The sequence below is a fragment of the Podarcis pityusensis genome (assembly GCF_964106645.2).
Source record: "Podarcis pityusensis genome assembly, chromosome: 2".
Taxonomy (NCBI): domain Eukaryota; kingdom Metazoa; phylum Chordata; class Lepidosauria; order Squamata; family Lacertidae; genus Podarcis; species Podarcis pityusensis.
The window spans coordinates 98,994,706-99,009,259 of NC_138029.1; the positions used below are offsets into that span (position 1 = coordinate 98,994,706).

The window sequence follows — 14,554 nt, forward strand, 5'->3', positions numbered from 1 at the left end:
CAAGGGGGCGTGTACAGCAGCCTAAATTGCTGTGGCACCAGCCTCCCGGCCTCACTTTTCGTCCCGTCGCGAGTCACCCACCCTCCACTCCCTTAGAGCAGGGTTTCAGTTTTCTTTTGGCCTTGCTATGGACCTTAGGTTTGTCACCCTGGTTGTCCGGAGGGCCTGGTAGGAATTTTTCCATTTGGCATTAGGCTTTTTGGTTTTTTCGCCTACGTCGTAGCAATCGTCACAACTTTCGTGGTATCGGTGGGCAGGTTAGGCATTGGAATAATGTGTTGTGGTGTCGAAGGGCTAGGTGTGGCCATCGCCTACGCCTTCAATTTTTGGGTATTCCGTTAAAGGAATCCGGCGGTCGTGTATTCTGTCCAATGCCTGCGTGGCGGGAGGCCATGGCACGACCCTCGGTGACATCAGGGGAGAGCTTATAGTTGGATTAGCATCAACAGGCTCCACCTACTGGTGAATAAACCCCCCTGTTTTAGACTCACCCCTCTCCGAGTGGGTGGAGTCAGCTGACGTAATCCAATGCCTAAGCCAATACCTTTTCACTTGCTGTAATCAATAAAGTTGTGGCCTTTTCTTTCCCATTAACCTTATATCACGTGTCCTTGTGTTTCATTCCACTATGCGGGGATCGGGTCCTCGAACCACAAACTAGCCTAAATATACAGGGGGGGGGGGCGGGACTTGACAGAGCAATCCCATGGATATCTTCCCAGTAGTAAGTCTAATTAAGGACAGTTATACTGTCTCCCTAGTAAATACATATAAGATTGCAGCCTATGAGTGCAGCCCTTGGCAAAATTATTAGTAAATCACATTGAAATAACCAATGTATTTACTTCAAATAAGCTTTAAATTAAACTGCTAGCAGGGAATTTGACACAGCTGTCTAGGTTTCTAAGGTGCTGACTCTTTAGGAAGGCACCTTGAGGTGGGAGTTATAGGTAAATCAGAATCTGGCAATAAAGGGTTTAATATTCTGACTGCATTTAATTCCATGTAGTAATTCTAGATTTGCTTCAGATAATTACATTTCACCATATACTTTAGCTTCTAGGAGACTTTGAACGCAAAACCTGCTGATTCTTTTCCTTGTCCCATAAGTAAAATGTTTGATCCGTACTTTCCTCTAATTTTCAAGTAATTTTAGTTGTTTATCTCTTTCTTTCTCTAGCTGTATGTGCCACTGAAGTCTTTAAATTAGCCACAAGGTAACTTGTTTCCGAATTAAAATATTTTTAGGACACTTGTTGCTTATGAATGCTAACAGATTTTTCATTACAGTGCATACATGCCTCTGAACAACTATTTGGTATTCAATGATGTAGATGGACTGTACACATACACATTTGAAGCCGAAAAGAAGGTTGGTATTGCCACATAATTTTTTCTTAGCTGTTCGTTATTGAGTGCTTGGGTCATAATGGAACTTCTCTTGCCGAAAATATAAAACTAAAACTTTGTAAACTAAGCCAACTATCTGACGCTCCCATGCTCACTCAAGTTGCTGGTGGTAGATATAACCTTGTTCATGGTGTCAGGTTTCACATCCCTTAGGAAGCATTTTCTCCTTATGAAACTCCTGGCTATTATGGTACATGGGAGAAACCCTGCTCCATGCATATGCTTAGAAAATAAAACCTGGACTTCCTTGATAGTAGGACTTCTTCAACTGTAGAGCACAGTCTTTGAAAGAGGCCCACCAGACCCTTGTTTTAAGGACATAAATTTTTAAAAAGCATTTATGAGTTAACCTGAAAAAAAGAGAGACTTCAGCAAGTGTTTGTCATCTTTATTAAATCAGCATGCAAGGGAGGAGACTAGGTACAAGTGCACTAGTTCCATCACTGTCTCTGCAAGTTGGAAGACTACAGTTTCCACAAATCTGTGCCGTAGAACAGGCTCCCACTGCAGACATTTTCATTCAATTTCATAGAAAAGAGTGGAGACGATAATGTGTGGACCAGGGAAGAGCTACATTTTCCATCCTCATGCTTGCCCGTCACTTCTTGATTTAATGCAGACAACCACCTGAGGATGAATTTTAAGCGGGAAATTGGATTTGTGTGTGGGACTCTAAATGTATTTTTTGTATGTTATTTATTATTTGTACTCCTTAAAGGATGAATATTTTTGTAATAAATAAAGCTAGTTTATTTTGTCATTTGAACACCCCACCCCTCCCATTTGTTGCTTCCCTGGTATTGGAAGCCAAGTACTTGAGTAGCATCATTCTATTGCTGAATGATGACTTCACACCTCGCCTGCCAAACAATCACTATTAATATATTAATAGATTTATTGGTCCGAATCTGATGTACTAGCATTGGTTCTTGATTTATTTCAAGTATATTACCAAGTTTTTAAAAAATATACCGTATTTTTTGCACCATAACACTCACTTTTTTTCTCCCAGAAAGTAAGGGGAAATGTCTGTGCGTGTTATGGAGGGAATGCGTAGGGGTGGCGGGGGGGGGGGGGCGGGGATCTGCTGCAGTTGTGAGAAGAGGATCCATGGTTCCCCTTCCTTCCCTCCGTGGCTCGCTTTGAAACAGCAAAGCGGGAGAAGAGCCGCTGAGTGGGGAGGAGAGAGGGACAGAGAACCTGCTTCTTTAAAGGAGCAAAGCGGGAGAGGAGAGGAGCCGCTTACACGAGTGTAAGCAGCTCCTGTCCGGTTGGTTCCTTTAAAGCAAGCAGGCTCTCTGTCCCTCTCTCCTCCCCACTCAGCTCACCACATAGCAGCAAAGTTTTTCAGCTCACTAAGCCAGGGATGAGCGGGGAGGAGGGAGAAAAGCAGAGCCTGCTTGCTTTAAAGGAGCAAAGCGGGAGAGGAGAGGAGCCTTCTCCCCTTAAGCCCCTCTCCTGCATTATTAGCAGCATCCTTCTCCACACACCCCACGCGTGCTCCTTGTCCCTTGAGTGCTTTTCCTTCCCTCCCCACTTAAAACGTGGTTACAAAGCACGGATCCACATGGATCCTCAGGATTTTTGCACTGGGTCACCCCAAATTCACCATCAGATCACATAGCATGTCCATGGCTACATCTTGCACCAAAAAAATCACGCACCCACTGTTGCCTGGGGCCGCAGTGGTGCAAAAACGTGGTTACAAAGCATGGATCCACATGGAGCCTCAGGATTTTTGCATTGGGCTACTCCAAACTCACTGTCAGATCACATGTCTGTGGCCACAGCATGAACCACAAAAATCATACATCCACTGTTTCGTTTAGATTTTTTTTTTCTTGTTGTCCTCCTCTAAAAACTACGTGCGTGTTATGGTCGGGTGCGTGTTATAGAGCGAAAAATATGGTATTTAGGATGTCAGTGCTTTCTTTTTAAGAAAGCATTAGCAACTTATATTTGAATGAGCCCTTGAACTCTGAGGGCAAACACCCCCCCCCCTTTGAAAGGGAGACTTGAATTCAGGGATAAGCCACTATTTTATTTACTACAGAAGGAATGTTCAAGTCATTGAACTACTAGGCATTTCATATTTGTTGACATAACACAGAGGGCAGAGGGCCTTCTCGGTAGTGGCGCCTGCCCTGTGGAACGCCCTCCCATCAGATGTCAAAACGATAAACAACTACCTGATATTCAGAAGACATCTTAAGGCAGCCCTGTTCAGGGAAGTTTTTAATGTGTGATATTTTAGTGTTTTTTGGTTTCTATGGAAGCTGCCCAGAGTGGCTGGGGAAACCCAGCCAGATGGGCGGGGTACAAATAATAAATTATTATTATTATTATTATTATTATTATTATAACACAGTAATACTGCAGAAATGTCTTAAATGTTCATAGTCAGCTTTTAAAAAACTGCACTAAACACTGCAGGCGAGTACCTACCAACTTCAATGAAAGTGTATAATTTTTCATTTGCAAATAATTCCTTGTATACTTTAGATGAGATTTTGATAACTTGAATTAAATTACAGTGATTAATTTACATTTTAAACCATATTGACTATTTAATTTACTGCTTTGTAGGAGAACTGTCTGGCTTGCAGTCAGCTCCCTCAAAACATAGAATTTTCTCCGTCAGCTAAACTTCAAGAAGTCTTGGATTATTTAACAAATAGCGCTTCGTTGTAAGTATTAAATTAATATGGTATGATCTATGGGTAGTATTCAACATTAGTCCTACTCAAGAGTAGACCCACTGGCATTAACGGGCATTACTAACTTAGGCACATTAATTTCATGGTGTCTACTCTGAGTAGGACTTTGATTAATACAACCCTAATACAACCCTATATCTTGCTGAATACACATTCTTAGCAGATTAAGGATGGTGATACTTGTTTCCAAAAAAATATTACTGGTTGTTTCTTTTCCACAGGCAAATGAAATCTCCTGCAATAACAGCCACCATGTATGGAAAAAATAAAACCCTTTATATACAGGTGACTAATACATACTTATAATTTATTTGTGTGTGTGTGTGTGTGTGTGTGTGTGTATTTATTTAAGCAAAAAATAACTGTTCACGTCCTCTCTTTCCCAGTCAGTAGCTTCTATTGAAGAACGAACAAGGCCGAACCTTTCAAAGACTTTAAAAGGTATTATAAACCTTGAAATAGTGCTTAGGGGATTTAAAGGTTAATGAAGCAAATTGACTTTGTACAATGTCAGATGTATCCGTATGTTAATACAGTATATAGGAGGTGGGCGGAAACTTGAGTTAATAGTTCCCCAAAAGTTTCTTCCATGCATAGTTAACTTTCAAAGGCAAAAGCAAAGCCTTTGAGATGTGCAACTCTTAAAATCTGTGCATAAAGGTGCTGATTCCTGCCTCCCTACACTAGTTTTCATGAAAATAAGAAACAAAGATTATTCTTTCTTTCAATGCTAGCTGATTGTTCTTTTGAGTAAAGCTGTAATATAACTTCCATTCTAACCATAAGAACCAATGGAAACAAACATACTGCTCAGAGTCCAAAATGCCGTTGGGTGTGCAGAATAATTTGTTCATTTCTTTGGACACTGGTCCAAATTGATAGCTGTAATGTTTTCACACCAATACCTGGGCAATTGTTTTCCTAAAAGCAAAATAATCATTTTTACCATTTTGTCTCATAACAGAAAATGTTTTATTTCCTAACGTTCTGAGTCAATTGTCAGTTGCACATTTTCCATACATGCATAGAAGTGACTGAAATGCTGTGCTTATAACTTTTTCTTGATACAGAGCTTGGACTTGTTGATGGCCAAGAACTTGCAGTTGCAGATGTCACTACACCACAGACTGTGCTCTTCAAACTTCATTTTACTACTTGATATAAATGCAAGTGTTGTAAACATGCACTGAAAAAAATCTTGCACACCTTGTAGAACTACCATTGTGCACTAAGAGGAGGGAAGATGAAACAGCCAGACCTTATCCCTGTTAATACAAGCATTGATGGAAGTTAGTTTATCCAGGATAAATTGCTCTTATTTTAGAACTGTCTTTGCAAACCAATATTTGGTTGATGTTATCTGTATAAAAGCTCACTCATGTACAGAAATCTGATGTGTATAGCAAGCAATAACTTTTTCAATTTACAATCACTCTAAAAAATGTCAATACCCCTTTGTGCATGTGGAAATGTCATGATGGTCAATGCAATAGTTCTTGAAGCACCTATGAAGTCTCTGAATGTACATAAATAACAAAGATTTTAAATTACATTTTAGTATCTATGTAACAGTTCTTAGACTGAGGCATTGGGCTGGCTAAACCAAAGTTTAGTATTACAAGAATGAGCATGGGTGAGCCTCAGGTTTGTGCTCCCGTTTCTTCTTTAGTTCAGCTCCAAGGAAGAGTTGAAAAGCTTTTGTTTTTGTTTTAGATGAATCACAATTTACTGTGCTCTCCAAAACCCGGAAAAATTGCATTTAACTGAAATATGGTTAGTGGAAATCAGCCAAATTCAAGCCATAGTTTATGAAGCCGACATGTTTTCATTTACCATAGCTACAATTAACCACTTTTTGGGATTCAGATGTACTAAACTAATCTAAAACAAAAGCATAAAGTTCTGATCACTTGGACACCCCAGAGAAGAAAGAGAACACAAGCTTGAGGTTTGCTGTGCTTTGTATTCTATTGCTAAGCCATGGTTTTGCATTACTTGTGAAGTGGACTTACCAGACAGAGGGAAATATATATACAGCCCAATTCTTTATTTAATATGTCTTTAAGAAACTGACAGATATTAAGGATTGCCAAAAGTTAATGTATTTTTTTTCCCAAAATGCGGAAATATTGTTCTTAAATCATCATCTGTTGATAAAAATTAAATACTTCATTTGTATATTTGCAAGTATTAGCGGCTACTATGCATGGTGTTGCCCACTAATATTCAGGGTTGATGTTAGGATATTTATTAATAAAAAGTTATATAAACATACATGTTTGTGAGACATAAAGTATCTGTTGTAAGCACAACTACAAAAAGTGTCAAATTTTTAAAAAACTACCAAAGTCCTCCCTAAATATAATAAGATGAAAAAATATTTTTTAATAATTCCAGTGGCACGTTGAAAATCAACCAAATATAAGCTTTCAAGGTATGAGCTTGTGTGTGTGTGTGTATTTAGACTCCCTAAATATAGTCAAGGATTTAGCAAACAGATATTACATGCATTTAGATATTACATGCCTAAGCTCCAAGGGACGCGGGTGGCGCTGTGGGTTAAACCACAGAGCCTAGGGCTTGCCGATCGGTTTGAATCCCCACGACGGGGTGAGCTTCCATTGCTCAGTCCCAGCTCCTGCCAACCTAGCAGTTCGAAAGCACATCAAAGTGCAAGTAGATAAATAGGTACTACTCCGGCGGGAAGGCTGCTCTGGTTTGCCAGAAGCGGCTTAGTCATGTTGGCCACATGACCCGGAAGCTGTATGCTGGCTCCCTCGGCCAATAAAGCGAGATGAGTGCCGCAACCCCAGAGTCGGTCACAACTGCACCTAATGGTCAGGGGTGCCTTTACCTTTAAGCTCCATAGAAGTTTACTGAGAAGCAAGCCCCATTAACATGTATTAAAGCTTGTACCCTTGCTCCCCCCCCCCAGACATAATTCTCAATTCTTCAAGGCCAACAATGTTCCCAAACCACCACCACTTCTGAGTACTAAATCACATGCAGAAAATTTGGCTGAAAGTCAAAAGACTTCACTGTTTTACATCCTCTGTCAAGGAAGTGTTACACAAGGGGTCTACTCTTTAATGTCTCAGCAGCTGCACTTTTCTGGGCTGAAAGGTTCGGTTTTAAATTGTAAGTCAACCGAAATTCTGGAATTATTGTGGCTGGATAACGTGTAAAGGGGTCTCTTTCCAGAACATGATAATTTAGGATTAATTCAAATAAGGCTTCGGGGAAAATGTTCATAAAAGAATGGCCCATTTCTGTTTTGACCTCTTGAAACCGCCCCGTTTGGCTTTTCCGAAGCGCGATTTCCTGCAGGAAATGTTAAAAGAGGGCAGGGTGCAATAAGCGGCGACCGACGCCAAATCACTTTTAAAATACCTATTAAATAAGGCATATTTTATGAGTTTCGATCAGAGCTACGAGCAGCCAATGGGAAGCGACATTTACGTATTAGGGGCGGGGAAACCAGGTGCCTCGCCCGTCGCTACGACGACGTTGGTGGCGCGACGTCACCAGGAAGAGAGGGGGCCGCTCCCCATAATGACTGACGCTCCGGGGAAGCTATGGCAACGCAGGCCCGGCGTCACGTGAGCGAGGGCGCCGGCTTGTTTTGCTACGTGGAAGGCGGAAGGGCTTTGGCGCATGCGCGGGCGGGTTGGGGGGGGAGCGTGCCGTCGGCGTTCCTGCCTGGCGAGCTGCCTTATCCGGGTTCCCCGGCGCTTCTCTCATGGCGGTCGGCGTCCTGCGGGGCTTCGGCTGCTGCAGCAGCTGCGGATAGAGGAAGGGGGAGCGGGAGGGAAAGGAAGCGGGCAGGTCGTGAGCCGTGGCGGGGGCCGGAGCAGCAACGGCGTCGGGGGCGGCGTCGGCGATGAGTTGGTTCAACGCCTCTCAGCTCTCGACCTTCGCCAAGCAGGCTCTGTCTCAGGCGCAGAAGTCCATCGACCGGGTGCTGGACATCCAGGCCGAGGAGGAGGAGGAGGAAGGCGGCGAAGCGGCGCAGGGCGGAAGTGCCCCGTCCCGACCGGGAGAGGCGGGTAGGTGGAGCCGCGGGGAGGACTCGCCTCAGACCCCGCAGCCCTTCAGGCGAGGCGGGCGGCTGAGGGAATCGCCGACCACCCGCCGCCTCGTCCGCAGCAGCCGGTGGTTGCGGCGCACAGGCGCGAACAGGGTCTCTGCACCGGCCCTGACTGGCGTGGCCAGCCCTTTTCCTCGCCTCGGGGGTTATTTGGTTTTATTTTCTCCTCCACCCCGCTCCCAAACCACCCTCCGGCAGCGGTTCTCAACCTGTGGGTCCCCAGACGTTGTTGGACTACAGCGCCCATCATCCCTGACCACTTGTCATGCTGGCTAGGAATGATGGGAGTTGTAGTCCAACAACATCTGGGGACCCCCAGGTTGAGAAGTATTGCCTGGTGCCTTTCAGAGGCTTTGGCTAAGATATTGGGGGGGGGGCAGGAATTATTGGGTTGTGTATTTTTTTGTGTGTGTGTGTGTGTGTGTGTGTAGAGGTTATATTGTGATTTTATGTTGTGAACTGCCCTGAGATGATCTGGTACAAATAATCAGTGCTCCCCCCCCCCCCAAAAAAAAAAAATGTTTAGGGGTACTCTCATTTTGACTCAAGAAAATCACCATGTTATAGTTCAAACTGGGAAAAATAAATACAGTAAATGGACAAAAGATGTTTAGGGGTATGCGTACCACCAGAAAAAAGCACTGCAAATTATTATTATTATTATTATTATTGCCCTCCAGTGCATGTTCGCTTTTTTGAGTAAGCTCCACAAGATTGCAATGGCACTTTCTGCATAAGCGTGAGTAGGACGGTGTTGCAAGTTGTCCTCCATAAAACAATATTTGCTGTTTTTCCAATATGCCTGCATATGCATATAATCTATAAATTTCCCTTTGTAAGTAACAGACATAGTGGCTGCATAAAATAAAAAAATACGACCTCACATTGTTGCATCTATACATACCCATCCTCTCAGTCTTAGTTCCACTCTCCCACTTCTCTCTTGACCTGGTAATTGCCTCATTCAGTTTTCTTTTGATACACTCATTTTTATTTTTATTTTTATTTTTAAAAAGCTCCTCTTTCTTAGTTACATGCTTCCATTCCTTCCTTCACATAACTTCAAGTTAAGAAGTTGTTTCTTGTCCTGGCCCACCTCAAGGGATCAGGGCAATAGGGCAAATAACAACACAGACGGTTGTTGTCTTGTTGGGCTGTGTATGTGATAAAGGGGAGCCTTGTGTCAGTTTAAGTTTATTGGTTAGTTTTACTGTAAGGTTACTAATACTGTAAGGCTGTTTCCCATACACATACATCAAGTAGAATAGAAACATTGCCACCCAATCCCACTCACCATGCCCCCCTCCACCTCTTTCTTCCTTCCTAATGTAACACTAATGTCTCAACAAAGGGAACTGATTCGTAGAAAATGTAACTTGAAAAAAGAGACATTGCACATACTTTTGTAAATGAAGAAATCTTTAATTAAAAATATATTTAAAAACAAACAGACGGTTGTTCTGTATTTGCATTGCCTGCGTTAGTCTTATCTTCTACTTAAGATCATACTCTGTGTTATTAACTTCAGTATAGCCATTATCTTGTACAGTAACTAGTCTCAGGGGGGCTTTGGAAATGTTTTTCTCAAACAGCGGCTTCCATACCACATGGCAAAGCTTGAAATGGGTTAAACTATTGACTGTCTATTGTACTGAAAAGCTAATGAAAAACCCTACTAATTTTAGTCATCAGATACTGATTAAATTTAATGTTGTGATCTTTAGAATGAAAACTTTATAATTACATTCTGGTTTGCCCCCCTTCCCACAGGGACATCTGGGACCCTTTCTTCAACTCACAAGCCCAGCATGTTGTACCACTGTTGCTTCCTTAGTGTATCTGTACTAATTTCTTGGCTCCTAACTAGACAGTAGTTGCTATCAGCCACCCCCATTTGCATCTGCCAAGTAACATTTGGCAAAATAAATAACTGACGTGTCATTGTTTCTAGCATTTCCCACTCTTGTTTGTTCCTTGCTGCTTACATGAGGGTGATCATTAAGCATGAAGGCTCTTCATGCATTTTATTTTACTGGCAGGGTGTATGAGAATGTGAGATGGCAGTAGTCACAGGTATCCTATAAATGGTAGCAAGGCCTTCAGTTTCATTTTTCTTTTGCATATTTTACCTGACACTGTCACATGTTCCTTTCCAAAAGCATAATACTATGCTCTCAATGAGCATGTAGTTACCCTTCAGATGCCCACCATGCCAGACTTCCACACATCATCTCCTGCTTAGAGTCTCTATGGTATAGAACAACCTTGCACAACCTGGTGCTCTCTAGGTATTTTGGACTATAACTCCTATCAGCCTTGACCATTGGACATGCTGGCTGGGAATGACAGGGACTTCTCAAAAACATCTGGAGGGCACCAGGTTGGGGGTGGCTGGTGTATGATTTCTGAAAAAAGGGTCATTGACATCATTTCTGCACTGTTCACTGTTATGTTAGTCTGAAATCAAGGGTGTTTTTGTCTGTGGCTTATTTATAAAATATTTCAAATAAATAAATAAGCCACCTTTTAGAACGACGACCTCACAAGAAGGTTTCTGTCACATAAATATAGAATCATAATATGTAATAATAATATAAAAAGGAACATGCCTTTCTCTGGCAGTCCATTCTATTGCACTGTTTATGTTCTCTCAGGGTGTTTTACACAATCCTTTTACTAGCCCTTATTCTGGGTGATAAAGAGTTATTGTGCCTGTTTCAGTATGTTTGTGCATGGTGTTGCCACTTTAGCAATTGTTGGTCTTGGATTCATATTATCAGTTTTTACTCTTTCCTCTCCCTTCCTCACACTCTTATTTGCACACTTCCTGATGTATTTACTTTATAATTTGACTTGTGTTCTGTTTCCTCCTTGCATCATTTTTTCCTGTTGATTATCTGAAAAGCCTTTCATTTCAACACTTACTCTAGGTAAAGGCATCCATGTAGATACAGATGCCGACCTAGGCCCCTTTGGGAGAAAGGGCAGGATATGAATCTAATAAATAAAAGGATGGCTAAAATCCAGAGCACCACATGGCTAATTTTGTGCGCTCAGCAGGGCTCTTTTACAAAAGCTTTTTAATGCAACTTAAGGGAGGACACTGGACACTGGAGGACACATTAAGTTTTGATGCAACTTAAGGGAGGACACTGGAGAATAGCTGTTTAATTAAAAAACAACTCAAAAAGTGCTGCTTGGTTGTAATCTCTATCTTTTTAGCATATTGGGTGATCAAATGTAAACCTTTGCCCAGACTTACTGAACACCACACAACTTACTCTTGTTTGCATTAATCCCACAGCTGAGATTCATTCCTATACTTACATTTCAGGAATATTATCCAACATATACAGTGGGGGGGGGGGGAGCCCTGTTGTACACCCTATATCTGCACTAGAGCTTCCTGTGGTCAGGTGTGGGTACATTTTGCTCATGCAACACCAAAAAAAGTATTGGTGCCAAGTATAAGCATGCTGTTGTATGAAAACAGCATACAACTTTAGCTGTCAGCTATCAAGAAATCAGTGTGGTTTTGTTTATAGTGCCGAATTTTGAGCCATATCTAAATCATGACAGGTTATTCACTGGGGGGAGATTGTGTCCAACCCCAAGGAACCATTCTTCATTGTGTGGAAACACAATGTTGGATAAGTAGGTCATAGCTGCACCAAAGATGCTTCAGGAAAGGAAGTAATATCAATGTGTGTTTATGCAGAAAAAAGTGAAATTGGGGCTAACGACACCTTAATATTTGTGAAGTCTGCACAGTGCACTTAACTTCTAAAATTTGGTTTTTCCTTTTCCTCTCATTGTTTTAGGAACAACTTCTCTTACGAGTGGAGGATGGGATACTTCTACATGGGGAGCTAATTTAGATACAGAATCTCAAAGTCAGCCAATATCATCTCCTACAGCCATCACCAAGCCTGTTAGGAGGACTGTGGTAGATGAGTCAGAAAACTTCTTCAGTGCCTTTCTCCCATTAACGGATGTTCAGAGCATACAGCAAAGTCCAGTGGTGTCTAAGCCACCCACCAAATCGCAGCGACCCAAAGAAGAAGTAAAAAGCACACTAGAAGAATCTCTGCATGCTGACCTGCCAGAAACAGAAGGAAAAGATTTCTCTGTAATTTCACCTGTGGAACTGGAAAACTTCAGTAGTTCCCAGGAGAAGTTAGAAGAAGGTAATTCAGTACTTGATATTGATGGCAAGCATAATGAAGATGAGCGTGAGGAAAACAACACTAAAGGCGCTGATCAAGAAGCATCTGCTCAGAATCTCAAGGTAGCAGAAGCCACTGCTATTGTGAAAGCAAGTTCAGGAAGTGAAGAACCTGGTCATATGCCTGACATCTCCACACAACCTCTGCCTGCAGAGACAAAGAGTATAGGTTTGGAAACTAAAGAGCGAAAAAGTGAGGATCGGCAAAGCAATACACCTTCACCTCCAATTAGCACGTTCTCCTCAGGGACCTCGACAACTAGTGACATTGAAGTTTTGGACCACGAAAGTGTGATAAGTGAAAGTTCTGTAAGCTCAAGGCAAGAGGCTGCCGATTCGAAAGCTAGTCTTCACCTGATGCAAACGTCTTTTCAACTTTTATCAGCATCTGCTTGCACAGAATATAATCGCCTTGATGACTTTCAAAAATTGACTGAGAGTTGCTGCTCCTCTGATGCTTTTGAAAGGATAGACTCATTCAGCATGCAGTCTTTAGACAGTCGGAGTGTGAGTGAAATAAATTCAGACGATGAATTGTCGGGTAGGGGATGCGTTTCGGCATCTGTAACCCTCAGCCCTTCAACACTAAAATCTGAAGAGCCTGAACCTATAAAAAGCAAGTCTGACCAAGTCTTAAGTGAAATTATTGCACTACCCACAGAAGAAACAGAAATGGAGGAAAGTGGGCGAAGTGCGACCCCTGTTAACTCAGATCAGCCAGACGTCTTGGCTGTTTCTGTGCAAACTGATGGACAGACTCAGAAAGAGGAGGTGGCAGTACATTGGCCCAGTGCTGAAAAGCTGTCAAGTGTAGAGTGTGAAAAAGAAGAGCTTTGCAAGGTAACCCCAGAACTGTCATCATATACATCTTTCTGCTGCCCTGTTGATATGGTTATTCCCTTTTTATGCTTGGGAGAAGAGTGCAGTAAGATTATTCAGTCAGATTGCTGAAGGCAGCATGGTTGCAGGCCTCTTTCTGTTTTGATGTCATGAAATTATCCTTTAAATAATAGTAGTAATAATAATTTATACCCCGCCTGTTATGTGTGCCGGTGTGGTTGCTCGAGAGCAATCAGGCAAAACTCCCCGTTGGTCTTTTCCAGGCTTTATTATCTGTCCAAAATGTTCACAGTGCAGATCGCCTCAATTCCATGTTTGCTCAGTCGCTAGCAGAATCTGGGAGTGGGCGGTCCTTAAACTTTCCCCAGCAGAGCAGTTTTTTTACCCCCATCCTACGCCTCCCCTCTCTGTGCTTAAGCCTTCTGCGCAGAGAGGGCGTGGGCAAAAGGGGACCTGCCCCCCCCCCCGCTTTGCTCAGGTTTGGTGTTGGCGGTTCTCCCTTGCATCTTCCGAGCCCTGTATTCCTTCCCCACTGGAGGCGTGGCTTCGCTCCTCCCTGGAGGACGAGCTGCTTCTCACGATCTTTGGCGGCTCCCTGTAACCCAACTGCCTTTCCACCTCCCGCCTCTGAGCTGATGGCAGTTCCTTGACACCGCCTATCTGGCTGGCTCCCAACAGGATTAAAAGCACAATAAAATATCAAACATTAAAAACTACCCTAAACAGGGTTGCCTTCAGATGTCTTCTAAAAGTCAGATAGTTGTTATTTCTTTGACATCTGATGGGAGGGGGTTCCATAGGGCGAGTGCCACTACTGAGAAGGCTCTTTGCCTGGTTCCCTGTAACCTCACTTCTTGCAGGAAGGGAACTGCCAGATGGCCCTCGGAGCTGGGTCTCAGTGTCCAGGCTGAATGATGGGGGTGGAGATGCTCTTTCAAGGCCGTTTAGGGCTTTAAAGGTGGAGCTTGCTGATTGTGTGCATTTTTGTATATATCTGATTACTCTAGTATGTATACAGTGTTTGGGAGGCTGGGGAGATATGCATAAGGATTAATGATGCATGAGTATTTTTCTAGTAAATCAAACAATTGGGATCCTGTGAATTAAATTGTAACAATCATAAATGGTACAATAGCTTCAGTTTCTTTCAAGTGCATTTAAATTGAAGATGAATAATCTGTCCAGCAAAACATTTCCTTTAGAAATCAATATGGATCAATAGCCAGTGATCTTTGTCCACTTTCCACAACAGAAATCTTATCGTTCAGTGGGGTT

The 14,554-nt window shown here is 42.5% G+C and overlaps 2 protein-coding genes across 8 annotated transcripts in view; both read left to right on the top strand.

The window, feature by feature from the left end:
- UBA3 (ubiquitin like modifier activating enzyme 3) overlaps positions 1-6,401 on the top strand; it is a 31,889-nt gene extending 25,488 nt beyond the window's left edge. For all 7 annotated transcript variants that reach the window (XM_080995811.1, XM_080995810.1, XM_080995805.1 and 4 more), the window contains 6 exons: positions 1,181-1,217; positions 1,291-1,372; positions 3,997-4,097; positions 4,349-4,412; positions 4,514-4,568; positions 5,198-6,401. In XM_080995811.1, coding sequence (XP_080851937.1) covers positions 1,181-1,217; positions 1,291-1,372; positions 3,997-4,097; positions 4,349-4,412; positions 4,514-4,568; positions 5,198-5,286 — 428 coding nt within the window. In that variant the 3' untranslated portion in view covers positions 5,287-6,401. The remainder of the gene's footprint in view (positions 1-1,180; positions 1,218-1,290; positions 1,373-3,996; positions 4,098-4,348; positions 4,413-4,513; positions 4,569-5,197) is intronic.
- Positions 6,402-7,790: 1,389 nt separating this feature from the next.
- Positions 7,791-14,554, top strand: part of TMF1 (TATA element modulatory factor 1) — a 23,135-nt gene continuing 16,371 nt past the window's right edge. The window contains exons 1-3 of the mRNA XM_080995997.1: positions 7,791-8,173; positions 12,036-13,385; positions 13,758-13,876. Of these exons, the coding sequence (XP_080852123.1) occupies positions 8,008-8,173; positions 12,036-13,385; positions 13,758-13,876 (1,635 nt within the window). The 5' untranslated portion in view covers positions 7,791-8,007. The remainder of the gene's footprint in view (positions 8,174-12,035; positions 13,386-13,757; positions 13,877-14,554) is intronic.